Raw genomic sequence first — 18,125 nt, forward strand, 5'->3', positions numbered from 1 at the left:
CCCTGTTCAATATGATGTGAGTGATATATCACAAACCACTAATTAATAGCAATATAATGAAGGATCAGCGTATGCTTTTATCAACATGTAGATAGTACAGATCCGGATTTCATTGATTCTGATAAAAGTTGTCGATTATTTCTTGCTGTTCGGATTCAATTCTTTGTAAGTATTGGTATTCAATCTTCAATTTATCCAACTCAACCATTTTTTCAATTATTTCGCTCTACAAAAATATATATTCATTAGAGATATAAATATATTGAATTGATTGTTGCACCTGTATTTGCTGTTGTTCCGATTCCCGTTGCTTGGAGAATGTTTTGAGGATATTTTGAACTCCGATAGCACGCATTTTTTCATGGTCCACTTCTACGGCAATGTTCTCTATGATGTTTGTAAATTGCTCCGTGATCCGACGAAACTCGTTTAATTCTGTAAAATAGTATAAAAAATGGGTGGGTTATATCTATGATATAACCGCAAGGTTGACGTGGGACCACCTCAGCTTAGCAATAATTTTTTTGTGTTGATTAAATTTTTCATTGAATGAAGCAATTTCCGAATCCAGTTCAATATATTTGCTTTGTGAGTAAAAAGATTGTATAATGTCATGTAAAGTCAATTCATGCATTGTGATAGATTATGTGCTTCGTTACAAGTAAATTTAATGACAGACCTTTTACGTTTGGAACGCATACTGTTTAATCACTAGGCATTATCGCAGCAAATGGTTATCAACATCTTGCCTAATCACCAAATGGTGTGCGTAGAAATTCAGTGAGCAGAAGATATTAAGGCATATCCTTCAATGCAATCTTGAATAACCGAACCGAAGCGTTGTGTTCGTACTCGATTTTGTAATCCGTGTTAGGAAAACACTTTCGGTGTGCAAAAAATGGCTTGCATGAATCAACAACTCCCATCTCTACTTTCTATACTATAGAGGATTTAAACTTGAAATTTCATTCGCCTCTAGTGTCTGCACGATTTTACCAGGTTCTATGTTTAGGAGACCGTGTTAAGGAAACATATTCTAGTCTGCACAAAGACAAGAGACAAAAGTACTCGCAGTTTGCGAGTATTTGCAAAGGAAGGAAGGTTTTGTATTATAGAGACCTTAAACTTTTTCAGTTCATTCGTCTCTAGCCTTGAGAAAGGCTATTGGAAAACTTTATTCTACTCCTGCACTACACCTCCACCCTTATTGCCTTGAGGAAGGCACTCGATTTTTCGCCGTCCAGCTCGTCCAGCAACGATGTTGTCCAGTCGGTATCCACACAAAGAATGTATATGCAAAGCAAATTTTCTCAGACATCTTGGTTTTGAAGTCTGTGTTGGGCAAACACATTTCAGTCGGAACAAAAATGCCCCCGGCTTGTATTGTATTTGCAATGCCAATTTCCTCATGCTCCTTGGATTTAAAGTCTGTGATAGGGGAACACATTTCAGTCGGAACAAAAATACCCCCGACCTGCATGAATTTGCAATGTCAATTTCTCCAACGCTGCTTGGTTTTGACGTCTGTGTTAGGGAACACATTTCGGTGAGAGCAAAAGTCCCCATTCTTTCGTGTATTTGCAATGCCGATTTCCACAAGGCTGCTTGGTTTTGATGGATGTGTTGAGGAAACCGTAAATCGGGCCAATCAAAACGAGGCAGTTAGGGCGTTTAGATAACGCTTAACATTTTACAGTTATTCAATTGTTTATCTAATGAAAAATAGCATTTTATTAATGGCGATAGAAGCGTAGAAATATTTCCTATCAATTGATGCAAACAACTTTCCGATCCAGTAAGAAATGTTCGAGTTATAAGCATTCGAAATCTTTCAATTTTTCCTGCATGTTCAGTGTTTAGGTTCTTCATTTTACCCCCCATATACTCCGGTTAGACGTAGTCCCACGTCAAAACAGGAATGTTATAGTTATGTTATAGTTTTAAAAACGTTCCTGAAATATGCGAATAAGAATGAAAACGAGTGTTAAAGTGTGTCCCACCCTACGAACTCTTTCAGTATTAGTTGGATGCTGCGTTCAACGTAGATTTGGGTATATTCATCATTCTATATATTCTATGGTCCTGCCCTACGAAAACTGTACAGACTAGAACTAGACAAGTTGGAACCCAGTCGACTCATAAGACATTCTATTTTGACGATGAGTGTCGAGCGCTCCTGAGCGAGTAGGATGCAGCACTCGCAGTCACGTTGCAACGAGCAACTCGAGAAAACATGAAACGATACCGACTGAAGAGAAAGAGTGTGAGGAGATGGAGCTGCTTTATCGTTCTCGTCAATCTTGGAAGTTTTTCAAGAAACCAAACGTCCGTACGAAGGATTTTTGCCGCGGGGAAAAAAGTTCAGGAACAAGAAAGGCGGCATCTTGACGAACGAAACGTGAGGTAAACGAAAGGTTGAGGCAGCACTACGATGAACACCTGAACAGTGCGCATACAAGAGACCTAGATGACGTTGAAGAGGACTACTCCGGCGCAGTAAACAACGACGTTGTAGTACCTCATAGGATGGGTGAAGTTGATGTGCCCATTAATCAACAAAAGAGCCACCTCGTAGCGGTGCTCTTCAAGAGAGGCCCAGCAAAACATGTACAGTTTATACATAGTTAGGATCTGAGACACAGGACAGCTACCGGAGAAGTGGAAAGAAAAAGTAATCTGCCCCATCTATAAAAAAGGTGACAAGCTGAATTATGAAAACAACCGTGCGATCGCGATCAAATTGTGCCTACAAAATTCTGTCTCGGTTCATCTTTCACCATATATCGCCAATATTAAGCAGCTTTGTGGGAAGTTATAAGGTCGGTCACAGGACCGGTTGCTCAACGACGGACCAGATTTTTACACTGCGGCAAGTCTTCCAAAAGTGCCGCGAGTATCAATTCTCAACGCACCACATCTCCATTGACTTTGAAGCCAATCTACCGACGACAGCTATAGAGAATCGTGGAAAAATACGGCTTTCCTCGAAAGCTGACAAGATTGGTTCAGACAATGACGAACGTTGTGCGGTGCAGGTGCGGATCTCAGGCAATCTGCCGCATAGAGATGGGCAAAACGGTTCACTTTAATGAACCGTTCACTTAAGTGAACTAGTTCTTTTGAGCAGTTCACTCACTCTTTCGTACATTAGAGGGATATGCCAAAGCTAGTATAAAAAAGTGTGAGATGTCAGGTAGGACTTTTCATTCATAAAATGCTTTTTGTTAGCAAATAATTATGTGTCCGAATTTTGTTAAAAATATCTTAGCAGAATAGAAAATCAAACTATGATTTTGAAATTTTTATTTAGTTTGAGCCGTGATTCATTCTTTTCAGCAAAAACTAGCGTTGCGCTGCTTTTCTTACGATGTTTTTCAATAACTGCTATAGCTAAACTGTATCAAAACGCGAACGACTTTCTCGAAATTATCGAGCACAATATGATATAATATAAAAACAATTCTTATCAGCGACACATATTTTTTTATGCTGTTCAAAAAGACTGTTTGAATCGTTCCGTTTTTAATTGTATATTTTGGTGAGATAGATTCGCATATCTTACTGAAATATTTACCCTCGACTTAAAAATATGAAATTAAAACCTCATTTGATAAATAATCGAACAATCCAATTTAAGAACTACCGTATCCTGGAATATTGCGTTTTATTGTGAAAACGACATTACCGACATTATTTTTTTTTTATTTCATGGGGCTATCGTTTGTTTCCATTCGTTAATTTGAGTACTTTTTACCTTGCAGCAGCATTAATCTATCACTCGTTCGCTCGCCTTCCTCTTATACACCGATCACCATACACAGTTCCCATACACCATACACCATACACAGTATGTACAGTTCAACCAGCGGTCTGTTCGTTCCGAACTGTATACACAGTTCTGCCAGCGGCCATCGTAACCAGTTCGTTCTGAACTGTATACATAATTCGTCGTTCACCGCTCACAGTTCGTTCTGAACTGAACTGTATAAACAGTTCAGCCAGCGGTCTTCGTACACAGTTCGTTCTGAACTGGGTGAGCAGTTCATGTGAACTGTTGCCCAGTAAAAAAGAACGACCGTTCGTTCACTCTTTTTGACGAACTAGTTCTTTTGAACAGTTCATGAACGGTTTACCCATCTCTACTGCCGGAAACGTTTGAGACTCACAGAGTCTCCTTCGCCAAGGCGATGGAATCTCCTGTCTGATTCAACCTGTTGTTTTCTATGATCACGAAGCATGGACGATGCTCGAAGAGGACTCACAAGCGCTTGGTGTTTTCGAATGTTGGATGTTCAGAACGATATACGGCGGTATACAGGTAAATGAGGCATGGAGAAGGAAGATGTACCACGAACTGGCGCAACTCTACGGCGAACCTCACATCCAGAAAGTCGTCAAGGCTCGACGAATGCGATGGGTAAGGCATATTGCAAGATTGCCTAACAGCAGCCTTGTGAAAATGGTGTTTGCATCGAATCTGGTAGGGACAAGAGGAAAAGGAGTCCGGCGAGTTGAGCCAGGTGGAGCAGGGCTTGGCAAAAATTGGTGCGGCCCGGAGTTGGTGAACAGCAGCTATGTACAGGGTTTCTTGGCGAAACAATGTTGCGAATAAGATCCAATCACTTCATGGGATGTAGCAATATTGTTATTTCTGGATTACTGCTTGTTGTGGTTCACTTTTCGGTGAAGCTGTGTTCGGCCATGATTCTCCATAATTGTCGTTGATCGTTCTCATCATATGCGGTTTTGGTGTGAACGAAGATTTGGTCAGCCGCATCATATTCCATCCTGACATTCAGTGATGTCCATATACTCTGTGTAGCAAAGAGAAACTTAAATTCACACATCCTCATCGAGAGCGCTCCTCTTTGGTCTATAATCACCATAGTTCTAGATATGTGCGAGCGCAAGATGATGGAAGATCAGTTTTTTTTCACTCGACTCTCGGTCGCACTAGAGTGTGGAAAGAGAGCGCACAAACTCTCTACGGTGTAGCGGAGAAATTCACTGGAGAGTAAACTCTGATGAGCGTTCACCTGTACGCTCTGGCGGATGCATACAGTAAGAAGAACAGAAGTGGCTTTCTTAACGCTGTGGTTTTCTGAAAAAAAGTGAACCGAGGCGAAACATGCGTGTGAATTATATGTCGAATGAGATTGCACTCTTCAGTTTACTCTTCAGTGTACTCCAATGCTGGACACAGGTTTTCGCACACTCGAATTCCCGAGAGCAAAGAGAATGTGAGATAGTGTGACTCACTCGCACCAAGATTTCTCCCAACTAACGCACACTGGCTCTTTATATATTCGTCGGTGAGAGGGAAAAGCGAATGGTATCTCTCTGGTGAATGATGACTGTATCCTCAGTTTAGGCATGAAACTCGTGTGCGAGTGTATCATTTCAGTGAAGATACCATCACTACTGACATCTCCTGCCGGCAGTGGTTTCAACATTGGACTTTGTCTAATAAAAAGGTATAGGGTATAGAATGGAAATCTTAGAATTGAACACATTCTATTAACATTATTATTTCATTCTTTGTATTAGACTCAGCCTAAAACAAAAATAAGAAACATTTCGAACACTTCTAACTCGACGAGCTTTTTTTTAAACAAATCTGCAATAAAACCCTGTCAAGAACTTATCATAAATTCCACATTCTGATTGGTTCACTGGAACGAGTTGCCTTTGCTCTCCAAACAGAGCCGTGCTTGTTTAGCATGTTTAGCACCTAAAGTAGCGGCGAGGCAAAATTCAGTTCGTGTTCTGCCAAAATGCTGATCCAACCAGAAGGAGATTAAATACCTCGGACATACAGTTGATGCAACTGGAAGCCGGTCCGATCAGCGAAAACTGGCGATCTCCCAGATACCAGTTAATACAGGGTTTTCCAACTTTAAATTCCGAAAGTAAATTGAAATAAAACACACTTAGAATTCGAATTTCGATGAAACTTTTATTTCAAATTAAAGTTTGGTTTATGCCATTATGTGTGAAATACAACATCATTCAAATGTCCACCTAAGGCTTCCTCGCACACCTTAATCCGGAATAGGTAATTTTCGATGACTTTTCGGTATCTCGGTCATAAGTTCACGAATGTTGTCTTTCAAATGTTCAAGAGTTTGCGGAGAGTTGGCATAGACACGGTCTTTCGCATAACCCCACAAAAAAAAGTCTAGCGGGTTCAAATCGCATGATCTGGACGGCCAATTGGCATCACCAAAATGCGAAATCATGCGTCCCTCAAATTTCGTTCGCAATATGGCCATGTTCGGTCGTGTTGTGTGGCACGTGGCGCCGTCCTGCTGAAACCACATGTCATCCGTATCCATATCTTCAATTTGTGGCAAAAAAAATCGGTTAACATGCGGCCATAGCGCTCACCATTCACAGTCCCCGAAATGGAAAACCCTGTACATTGTGATCGTACCTGAACGCCGAAAACTTCTACGGGAAATTCGTGTGAGAGACGCACCAGTTACGATCTGATTAGGATAGCCCTATGAAAAAGGACGCAACATTCATTTGGAACCAGAAATGTCAGCGTGCGTTTTCACATATCAATATTTGTTTCAGAGAAAATATTTTCAATTCGCTATAGCAGTTTCCTTGTCGCTTCACAAAAGTTCCAGAATCAGATTATTCTCTAAAAATGACAGAAAAAACTTAATGATACTTGTCAATTTCAAGTTTCTTCGTGTGTGAATCGAAGTTGAATTCAAGTTATACAGCTGAGGTTGAGTTTCAGTTGACTCGTGTGAGGACGGCCTAAATTGGATACGGTTTTACAACAAGGCAAGCTTCTTATATTTGCATCGAGCGCATTCGGGGGACATACATCACCGACATCACCGTGCACCGACAAACCAATATACATCGCTAACGCCACCGTTCACAACCACATAAAAAGAGGTGGCGGTTGAGTGCTTGTGATAGAGGCGAATGAACTGCAAAGTTTAAAGCCTCTTAAAAACAAAGAAAGAAAGAAAGAAAGTGCATGTTCGTGTCAGGGACGAATGGCCATCGGGTTAAAGTTCATTAAACCAAAAACTGAACTGAACTGAACAGAGCTTGTTCATTCAGTTTACACGCGTTATCTGACTTCCTTAGTTCACTCTTGCCGTCCAAGAAAACCATTTGCACCATTGAGATCTAGCTGAGTAGACTGCTGTGGAAACTATTGCCTGTCTTTCTCGGAAGAAGAGTTATTTCCATACAGTTAAAGAGTCTCCCGGTAATACAGTCCACTGCCTTGGCGCTGAGGATCGCGCCAACACATATGTCAATTGGCTTTAAATCGAACGGTTGCAGAAATGCAAAAATCATTCTCAAAGTTTCAAATCGGTTTCCGAAATGTAGCTGATTCTTTGAGGTATTTGTTGTGATATTTTTGAGAAAATCATCTCCTTCAAACTAAGGTATTAACCCTTCTGTACTCGCGTGCAAAATCATAACACGTATACTCGCGCACGGCGTCACGGACCGAAAGTTGAACTTCTCTGTAATATTGCTATTGTATATTTTTTAGGCTTTATTGGATTTTTTTTAAGAAGAGGATATAATTAAACGAAAAAACTCCAGAAAGTATGTTTTCTTCATCTTCATTCAGTTTTAATAGTCTCTAATTCAACCTCCTCAAAACAGAGTAATTTTTGATACTCCAACACAAATAACGAAATTTGACTTTTTTCCTGTTATTAATTGAAAGTAAACAACTGAATATAATTCATGAAAGTATAAAGAGCTATAAAATAATATACAAACGTATTAATCGATTGAGGTTTTATTGGTGTAAGAATCAGAACGTGCCATAGGGCCCTATTATAGAAATCGAGGCGATAAGAATTTTGCTCGTTAGCTTTTTTTTACTATTATAGAAATCGAGCAATTCGATAGCATCGAGCGAGTGATAGCTATCGATGCAAGTGTCACAACTTTTCGAGTTGTTTGGTTCACTTGTTACATATCTTCAGAGAATTATTTTGTTTTGGTTTGCGTCCCTGATATTTTCCTTTGGGAAACATTTCAGGAGCGCTTAAATATAGGCAATTTTCAACACATGTTCGTTTGTTTTGATAAGTATTTGTTTTACGGTGCTGCCAGAATAGTCTATACAAGGTAAGTGTTCAATCCAGCATTATTAATATTAATCATGTTATCATTTACAATGCAGAACTTACTTCCAGCGCATATTTCAGTGGCTGAAAATGAGTGGACAGACAAATCACCACCAGTTTTAACGACTCGTTGAACCAATGAAAGCGAATGTAAACATTGCTCGAGGTATTTGTGGAGGCAGTTCAAATTAGAGATGGGCAAAACCTAAGTGGTGCGGACTCAATCCACTTCATTCTCAAGCAAATTCTTGCATGTTTTCAAGCGATTTCTTGCAATAAATTCTCAGACCACCAGAGATGCCAGATTTACAAATATGTTTGTAAATTTACAGACATATCTGTAAAACATTCATCACATCTATTCATCACATCAAAAATATTTGACTCACCATATGACATTTTTCCATAGTTTTAATACAGAAAAGTTATTATATTTAGTATATATCAATACACATGACGTTAGACCAGCGATACTCAACCTGCGGCCCGGCAGTCCTTCTTGTTGGCCCAACTGGTGTGTATGATGTTTGGAACTCATACACATAAGTACTTTTGCCTTGACATCATTGCAGACGAAAAAGAGGATACGGTTATTCACAATTAATGAACAATTGCATTCTCTGCAGGTAAGGAAAAATCTTGAACGAAAATTGTCTCTGATAATTATTTTCTGTTCTAGACAAGATTGTTTTGCTGAAATGCAAGGAGATTTATTGAAAAATAGTTAAGTTAGGGTCAGGACTATGCAACCTATGTATTTAAACAACATCGAATAAAAATTTTCATTCTATTTTCAACAACTTACATTTGCTTTCGGGTCTGCTTATGACGAAATATGGGTTACTGTTCGATATTGTTACGACAGACATGGTTCATGGCCGTGTGGTGGTCTAAAACTTGTATAGCCTTGCATGGCGGATGGAAAATATACACTGCATTTTTTTAAAAATAAAAACGACAAGACCGCAAGCCTTGGTGGATGTCCAATATATCAACGGAGAAATACTGTGTTTTATAAAAATTAACAACGCGTATGTTTGTGTATGTATGTGTATGTATGTATGTGTAGATCGTTGAAACATTTAAACACACTTACAGCACATAAGTTATTAAGTGGTCCGAAAAATCATTGAAATGAATGAAATGAAAATTAATAACATTTGAATCACTGAATCGATTTAGATGATCGACATATAAAATTGACCTAGCCTTTTATGAAAAAATATTTAACTTGCGAAAAACATAATTATATTTTAGTAATTATTGATTGTAGTCGTTTTTTATTTTTTTATGACTTTGGACTAGAGGGCGCTATATATTTTTATATTTTTTCTTGAAAGCTGAGGATTTTTTACACAACATATCTCGATATCAGGGTTGCTATTTTTTCGTTTTTTAGATATGATTTTAAAAAAAAATCATTTTCCCCATTTGTCCAAAAATAACTTTCTGCAAAAAATCATAACATTTGAACTACTGAACCGATTTAGATGATCGATATATTAAATTGAAGCCAATAAGCAAAACTCACACTTGCGGGAAGATTGGATTCTAGTAGCATAGGTCTAGTTTAGTCACATATGAATATTGATCGAAGACTTAAAACATGTTAAATTTACAAAATTCTAACTTAAAAACGATAATTATAGCATCTCTGATATCGAGATATGTTAAGTAAATACTCCTCAGCTTTCCATAAAAAATATAAAAAAATATAGCGCTCCTATCTTTAACCGAGAAAACTATGAAAAACTAACTCAATCCATAATTACAAAAACAAAAATATTTATAAAATAATAAAATAATATTTAAAAAAAAATATATCTCGTAAGCTTCAATTTGATATGTCGATGATATGAATCGGTCCAATAGTTCGAAAGTTATGACTTTTTGTAGTGCCATCGAACCATCGATTAGTTTTGCAAAATCATATTTCAAAAACGAAAAAAATAGCATCTCTGATATCGAGATATTTTATGCAAAAGTTCTCAGCTTTCAATCCATATTAAAAATAGGATCCATATTATATGCAAGTTAAATATTTCTCAATTAAAGCTCATTGGCTTAAATTTGATATGTCGATCATCTAAATCGGTTGAGTGGTTCGAAAGTTATAAATTTTTGAAAAAAGTCATTTTGGGAAAAAGTGGAAAAAATGATTTTTGGGATCACCCTAAAATGGAAATGGGCACCCTAATGACAAATTAAAAAAATACGAGTTTAATGTTTTGCGATAAAGAACAAAATTACCACTTTTGACGAAGAGCTGAGAACCACTATATTAGTTTGGCATGGAATGGCTGTATATATATATATACAGAATACAATCTTACGTGCATCGTGATGTACAAAGTATTAATGAATAAGTGAAAATTAACGTTAAAAGACATTTCTATAGATCTGCACACTTTTACAGACTTTTCCACATTTATAACAGACATTCACATGTTTTTACAGACTTTTTTTAAAAATCATCTGGCAGCTCTTCCTTCCACTTTTTATCGAATATTTCCAAATCGCAGGAGTAAACATTTACGTGACTCTGACTTTGTTTGTTTTTATTACGTTCGGAAAAACGTTATGACAAAGAGAGGGGACATTAAAAATGCGTTGCTCAGTGAAAGGCTGAGATGGTCTTTTAGAGATGCAATGGTTAATTAAACAATTGACGGAAAAATGTAGTTCGTTCATTTTATAATTTTACTTATTTTTGCCCTTGACAACAATACCTCTTTTATAGTGTTGATTATCATAAGAAAAATAACACTCCTGATCGTTGGATCTCTTTTGACATTTCAATTGGATCTTTTTTGACAGCCGTTTTGATTCAGTCCGCACTACCTAGGGCAAAACAGTTCACTTTGATGAACGGTTCACTCACTAACCGTTCATCTAAGTGAATCAGTTCTTTTGAACCGTTCTTTCGCTCTTTCGTTCAGCGGTATTAAGAACAACATAGAATGTTAGCAGGAACCCAACATCAACATCAATTTGATGCGCACAACATATGTGCAATTTTTCATATTCTCTTTTTGGACAACACACAGGTTCCATGTAAGATCATATTTTATAATTTTCATTCAGGCAAAAAAATCAGCAGCGATTTTCACTAACAATCAATCATACAAACAATCACGATAACACGTACACGCAATAGGCCAAACAATGAAATGAAAGCAACGAAAAAACTTTTTTCTCAACATGCCCTCACTATAATATTTTATGTTTACTTAATCCATGAATCGCCCCAGCTTCCCCCAGATTTTTTTCTGATAATCAAAAAGTATATGATTGTTACGCGGAATTGAAAAAATACATGAAATTGAAAATATATAGTTTTGCTTTTAAAACTACGAAAATCTAATTTAATTTTTAACCCAAAATTGAGTATACATTAACAAAATAAACCATGAGTTACATGCATTTTGCTCATAAATGACAAATCGTTTTATTTTCCTTACAAGCGTTCTCGTTATATTTATCCATTCCGTCCAGCGCAAATCAGTTCAGCTGCACTAGTTTGTTCGCAAACAGTTCGGCCGCAAACACTTCGTTCTCAAACAGTTCGTTCCCAAACAGTTCACTCTCAATCAGTTCTTTGCCATACAGTTCACTCTCAAACAGTTCGTTCACAAACAGTTCACTCTCCAACAGTTCATTCTCAAACAGTTCACTCGCAAACCGTTCTTACGGAATCAGTTCGTTCCGTTCGTTCACAAACCGTTCGCTCCAGGTGTATGACACGATCATCGTTATCTCACTCTACCTACCGTCACCGCCTATCTCACTATTCCTCTGCTGTAAAAGTTCATCATCGACATCACAATATGTCAGATGGTGGTAAATTGGTAATTCGCGATGACGTCGACGTCTGGTGGCGACTTCAAGTTAGAGCCATAATTTGGGTCCCAAAATCGTTAGTGTAATCTCTACCAGATTAGAAGACACGGAGCCGGTTTTCAAATTTTAAAATTTGAATGAAAATTTTCACATTATGTTATTTAATTATTAGAAACACGTATTTCTGACTTTCATTCATCCATATGGTCATACAATTCCAACATTGTTGCTGATTTTTTTCTCTATAATATAAAGTTATCTTCATAAACAATTTTCGTATGAGACTTTTTCCCCACCTGCAAACAAAAATGTTTTTAATTTAAACAAAATACTAATTTGATATGGAAAAGCTAATTTTCATTCATAATTTTAATTTTGAAAACGTTCACTCCGACTGAAAATCAGCTGTTCTTTGACGCTAAACTAGTAAACGAAGCTCACTGCCGTCAACGCGGATCGCTGTTTTGAAGCAAACAAATACTTCTGACGTGTGAGATGTTGGCATCAAAAACATGGCGGGGCCATACGGCTGGTTCGCTCGCAATCAGTTCGTGGGGAGAACTCCCGTTCTTTGAAAAAGAACGACCGCTCATTCACTCTTTTCAGCGAACTAGTTCTTTCGTACCGTTCGTGAATTTTTTTTTATATTTTTAATTATATTTTTTGTAAAGCAAATTGTTCCATGATATCGTTTTTATTACACATCCATGCATGCATCCGTTGAGGGAATATCAGTTTTCTCCAAAACATTTCAAACTCGTTTCAAAATATTCCAGAACCTCCACTGACATTCGAGCAGAGTAACGAATCGAGCTGTTTTCCTCGATTTTTATAATTCCAGATTTTACTCGGTGTGATAGTGATAGTGATTGTATCGAATCTTCGATTCGATTTTTATAATAGGGCCCATAATTTCATGCTCGAGACAAACATATTTTTTTCATTTCATGCAGTTGTAGCGTGTGCTTTGGGAGAAGAATGTGAAGAATGATAGTTACCAGATGATAAAGGTTCTGGAATATCATATTTGCATATATCTAATTTTTTTTTGGTAAACGAAGAATTAATGCCTGTTTTTTGATGGGACATAAAAAGATGATAAAGAAGGATTGTTATCGTGTCGATATTGTTCAACCAATATGTTATACAATAATGTATCCCCGAAATGTTAATTAGATTGTAAAAAATAACCATCAGTCACTGATAAGTTTATAGTTTACAGTTTACAATTCTTCCGCAAGTGCAATTCTTTGTATCTATTGTATTTAGTAAACAACTATACGACAGTCAAACATTTGTATTTTACTTTTGCACGTATGAATCTAACGACGAATAATATAAGAATCCGTTCAATTCGTTGTCAAAAAAGACTGAAATCAAATAAGAATAGTCCGGTAATGATATTATGCATTATATTTAATAAATATTCCATTTCACTGACATTAATGTAATTCATTTATTTGTAAGGCTCAATTGCATGAGCTTTGCGGAGTCACTAATTCATGCGAACTTTAATGTATAGATTTCATTGAACAATATTTTAAAATAGGAAAAAAGTCACTTGTCCAAAAAAGTTACTCCTATATTCGCGTCGTGTCTCAGACCGAAAGTTGGAAAAAAGTGATACACGTCCTCTTCCTACTAACTCATATGATACGCTAAATGATGACGAAGCTAGAGTGAATCGCAAAGTCGTTGTGTTCATGTTTTCTGAGAAATGAGCGATTTCTCGGTCTCTCAGACCTATGCGCGAGTATAGAAGTGTTAAACAAAAAGACTGTGTACATTTGGTTCTTAAAAACTAGCGAATTGAATGAAATAATTTCGTCGTTGTGGAGGTGATATACGCATATGCCATATTTTGTACGCATATAAAGCCGTATATAACGATATGCGATGCTTTTTGGACTGATATACGATTTGATACGACAACGTTACCACTCAATCCATCGATGACATGGAAAATCGTGTTTTTGCATTTTATGCGATTTTAGATCGATATTTTGATTGATATTTTAGGCGATTGTGATTTGATACGAAATTATATGTGACTTATCATGTGCAAAGTTATACGATTTAATGTTTGCTGGGGATGCACTCGAAAGTTTTAACCGCTGTTGAATTAAATTTCACATTGCCGCGCGAGATAGTTGGTGGATGATAATCCAGACGACCGGAGTTTGAACTCACATCGGAGCAGTTTTCACCAAACATCAATCTGTGCCATTTTAAACATTTATATACCACTCCCAACACAAGTCAATCAAACAATTATTTTTTCGTGAGGCTATAATAAACATTTCACGAAAATATTTTGCGCCATTTGTTTTTTTTCTATGTCTGTAAAAAATCGTATATGAGTATGGCAAAAGTCGTATTTGGTGCTTTGACAATTCATGAATATTTTCATATTAGATCGCAATTCAGTTTCAACATAATCGCTATTATAGCCGGTCAAAGTTGCATATTCATCCAAACAAATTCGGTAAGCATTTGCCATGTATGTATATGGCCTCCACTTTTGCATGCATATGCCAGTTAGGCGCATTATATGCCAACCACATTTTAGGGCATATGATGTTATATATACGCTTGTTATGCGATTTAATGTTTGCTGGGTATACTCGGCCTACTGCTCCACAACTCCAACTGTAGAAGTTCATCATCCCCTTCACGTATCACGTCGAACCATTTTCGTGGCGAGTCGACTGTGACTGTGCTGACTGTATAACGTCGAATTTCACTCGTGGTGTATCGATGTGAAATGAATACATAGCTTCGGGCGTATGTTGTTCGTGGGATTGCTCCTAACGATACGATACAAAAAATTGGAAATTGAATCGTACAGCAAGGGGTTAAGATAACAGATCTTCGAAATCAACGACATGCAGCGCCATTGTACTTAGAATTAGCTTGTATTGGTAATAAATATACCTACTTATGAGTCCGAGCTTAAATCTCTATTGGCAATATTTACAGGCTACTCGAATACACAAAATCCTGTAAAACAAACACTTGATATGCAAATTATGTAAAAATCACACTCAAGAAAAAAAAAACTAATGGATTAAGCGTTAGCTTTTACAACACCATTTCATTGAAACCGAATCCTTTTCCATGCAGCTGTGTACGAATCGCTTCGAGTGCGCTAAATTTGTTTTTATATTGACCAACCAATACTCACTATCTGTAAAATTTTCACATTCTTCTTTTAGATCATTAGTTTCGTTAGCCACTTCAGGATCAATAACTCGCAAAGTATAGAGGTCATCAATATATATACCAGATCTGCCCAGCTCTTCACTCATTTTGCAACGTAAATTGATTCATAACCCGAATCGATTTGTCCATTATTTTGCTAGAAATGTTATTTTGAGTTTGTTGTCATGGCGACTACAGAGTTCGAAACATTCAGAGGTGTGCACATCTAACGAGCCTCCACTGTGAAACGTCATTTTCATATCGACAATAGTCGACAAATCGCTTCGATTCTTGTTCCTTCTCACAGAAAGAAGCAAATGAAGTCATAAATTTAGAAGGAATTTTTGAAAAAAAAAGCTCTTCAATTGGTTTTGATAGCATTTTGTGTTCAATAGCTTCACCTAATAAGCGGCAAAATTGAGAACGAAGGAGAATCAGCCAGGATGTCGGGTGATCAGAAAACCCTCATCAAGGGCAACCCATCACAGTACGTAAAATTGAATGTAGGAGGATCCCTACACTATACAACAATCGGAACGCTTTGTAAGCAGGATACTATGCTCCGGGCTATGTTTAGCGGTCGAATGGAAGTGCTAACCGATTCAGAAGGTAGGAGATTCTATAAATGAACATATTTCAGCATACCCAAAATGCATTTAGGTGGCAAACACGACAATTCATATAAATTAGAATGAATTCCTGAGCACGATTTCTTATGAGAGTTTGAATTTGCGGACTGGAAGCCTATAGTTTTCTATACGAACGAAGATTTGTTGGTATAAAAAACTTGAAATTGCAGTTTCAATTTTTTTGTAACATTCATCGCACATCGCAAATGATTCGAACTGCTTTTTCATAGATTTATAATACAACTTCTTTTTAGGTTGGATACTCATTGATCGCTGTGGGTCACACTTCGGAACAATTCTCAATTTTTTGAGAGATGGAAGCGTAGCGCTCCCTGAGACTACTAAAGGAATAGCGGAGTTACTAGCTGAATCTAAGTATTATTGCATTGAAGAATTGGTTGAGGCTTGTGAAAAAGTGCTTGCCAAAAAGGAGCGTGATTCCCGAGAGTCTGAGCCGATTTGTCGTGTACCATTAATCACGTCCCAGAAAGAAGAACAATATCTGATAACAACAGCGACGAAGCCTGTGGTGAAGTTACTGATTAATCGTCATAACAATAAATACAGCTACACGAATACGTCAGATGATAATCTGCTGAAGAACATCGAATTGTTCGATAAATTATCATTGCGTTTTAGCGGACGTGTGTTTTTCATCAAGGACGTAATCGGATCAAGCGAAATATGTTGCTGGTCGTTTTACGGAAACAGCAAAAAAGTGGCTGAGGTATGCTGCACTTCAATAGTATACGCCACCGATAAAAAGCACACCAAAGTGGAGTTTCCCGAAGCACGCATTTTTGAAGAAACACTCAACATATTACTATACGAGAATAAGAACGCTCCTGATCAGGAGCTTATGCAAGCAACTTCGCTGCGAGGTGCGGTTGGTGGCATCTCGTCGTACACTAGTGACGAGGAAGAGGAACGTACCGGATTAGCCAGGCTACGTTCCAACAAACAAAACAATCCCACATGATTGACGAATGCTGAAGGAAACATTGTTGCCAAAGATATATTGAAGCAGTATTTATTTCTGCGAAGAAGCAAACTGCGTGCAACAGATACTATAAATATCAATTGAACATAATTAATGATTTCAATAAATATGGTTTGGTTTGTTTTCGTTAAGAAATGCAAAATCACTTTCTTTTAACTTGAATAATCTTTCGTTGATTATTGAACAGCGTCGTACTCTTCAGATGTAGCCCAGTGTGATTTTGACGTAGAACTACGTCTTTCAAGAAGGGTGCCAAATCAAAAAACAGGTCACATTTTTATGAAATAAAGTTAACGTTAATAACTATTTTCACAGCGAACGGATTATGATGATTTGCATACCAATCGAATTGGAAATTCTCTAAGTTTTGTTTGATATGCTACATTACAATTTCCCTAAATCCCTAAACGTTTAAAATTAATGAAAACTAGAAGCATTCCCATTTTTACATGCATTTGTTCTGCTGATTTGTGTGCTTCCCGTATCCGTACCGTCAATAACGAGCAACTAATACACTCGTTTCCAACTTATTTGGTATAAATGAGCCATCTACAATTTGAACTCACGCGGATTGAATAAAATAATTCCGGACATCAGAATTTCATTGACATTTCAATATGATGTAATATGTTTTTTATTATGATCTAATATGATTTACTGTTTCATGATTTTCTTCAGCATGCAACACGATTTACTACAGTACTGAATCGATTTCAATTATACGCTTAGTGATCCCCGATAATCGTTCGATTAATCGATTAATCGAATACTTCCTACAGAAATCGATTATTAATCGAACGAATACTGCATTACCAATAATCGAAGCGAACGAATAATTTACGTCGATTAATCGATCCAAACTCAGAGAGAAAAAAACGTACCGCCTCGGCAGTTTTATCCTGAAAACAAATCATTATCTTTGACACTCCCCTAAGTTCGTAAACAAAGCTCAATGCCGCCAACGTAAATTGAACTTCGTTTACGACTTTAGGGGTGAGTAAAAGATAATAATTGATTTTCAGGCGGAATGAACACTTTTTTGATTCCATATGGCTTTCTAGCAAATGAGAAATGCTAATCAACTAATTATTTCCCTCAGTTTGGCGATTAATCGATTATTTGGGCCGATTAATCGTATCGAATAACATACTGCTGAAAACTATTCGATTAGCTGATGAACGATTAATTTCAAAAATCGGGGATCACTATATACGCTTATACGACACACAAACTGCATCAGCGTAATATACGCATATGATGCGGATTAAATATATTTTACGACAATGTACATCATAAAATTGATGTTTATTATACCGAATTGCGACTTAATTTGAT

At 37.1% G+C, this 18,125-nt stretch overlaps 2 protein-coding genes across 2 annotated transcripts; one reads left to right on the plus strand and one right to left on the minus strand.

Annotated features, from left to right (window-relative positions):
- Nucleotides 1–53: 53 nt before the first annotated feature.
- LOC129765317 (intraflagellar transport protein 20 homolog) lies at nt 54–15,364 on the minus strand. Its single transcript, XM_055765494.1, has 3 exons — nt 15,145–15,364; nt 281–435; nt 54–226 (listed from the first exon to the last, which is right to left on the minus strand). Exons 1-3 carry the CDS (start codon nt 15,266–15,268, stop codon nt 110–112), a joined length of 396 nt encoding a protein of 131 aa, XP_055621469.1. The 5' UTR covers nt 15,269–15,364; the 3' UTR covers nt 54–109.
- Nucleotides 15,365–15,564: 200 nt separating this feature from the next.
- Nucleotides 15,565–16,931, plus strand: LOC129765318 (BTB/POZ domain-containing adapter for CUL3-mediated RhoA degradation protein 3). Its single transcript, XM_055765495.1, has 2 exons — nt 15,565–15,770; nt 16,045–16,931. The coding sequence occupies exons 1-2, from the start codon at nt 15,605–15,607 to the stop codon at nt 16,767–16,769; spliced, it is 891 nt and encodes a 296-aa protein (XP_055621470.1). The 5' UTR covers nt 15,565–15,604; the 3' UTR covers nt 16,770–16,931.
- The last annotated feature ends 1,194 nt before the right edge of the window (nt 16,932–18,125 follow it).

This window comes from Toxorhynchites rutilus, chromosome 2, assembly GCF_029784135.1.
Source record: "Toxorhynchites rutilus septentrionalis strain SRP chromosome 2, ASM2978413v1, whole genome shotgun sequence".
In the NCBI taxonomy this organism is placed as follows: Eukaryota; Metazoa; Arthropoda; class Insecta; order Diptera; family Culicidae; genus Toxorhynchites; species Toxorhynchites rutilus.

What these genes read in the sequence shown, in the direction of transcription:
- LOC129765317 (XM_055765494.1), bottom strand. Translation starts at nt 15,268, where the DNA reads ATGAGTGAAGAGCTGGGCAGATCTGGTATATATATTGATGACCTCTAT. An exon ending in ATGTGAAAATTTTACAGATA is followed by an intron (nt 436 to 15,144) that starts GTGAGTATTGGT and finishes ACTATTTTACAG; the next exon opens with AATTAAACGAGTTTCGTCGG. An exon ending in CGGAACAACAGCAAATACAG is followed by an intron (nt 227 to 280) that starts GTGCAACAATCA and finishes ATATTTTTGTAG; the next exon opens with AGCGAAATAATTGAAAAAAT.
- LOC129765318 (XM_055765495.1), top strand. Translation starts at nt 15,605, where the DNA reads ATGTCGGGTGATCAGAAAACCCTCATCAAGGGCAACCCATCACAGTAC. An exon ending in AGTGCTAACCGATTCAGAAG is followed by an intron (nt 15,771 to 16,044) that starts GTAGGAGATTCT and finishes ACTTCTTTTTAG; the next exon opens with GTTGGATACTCATTGATCGC.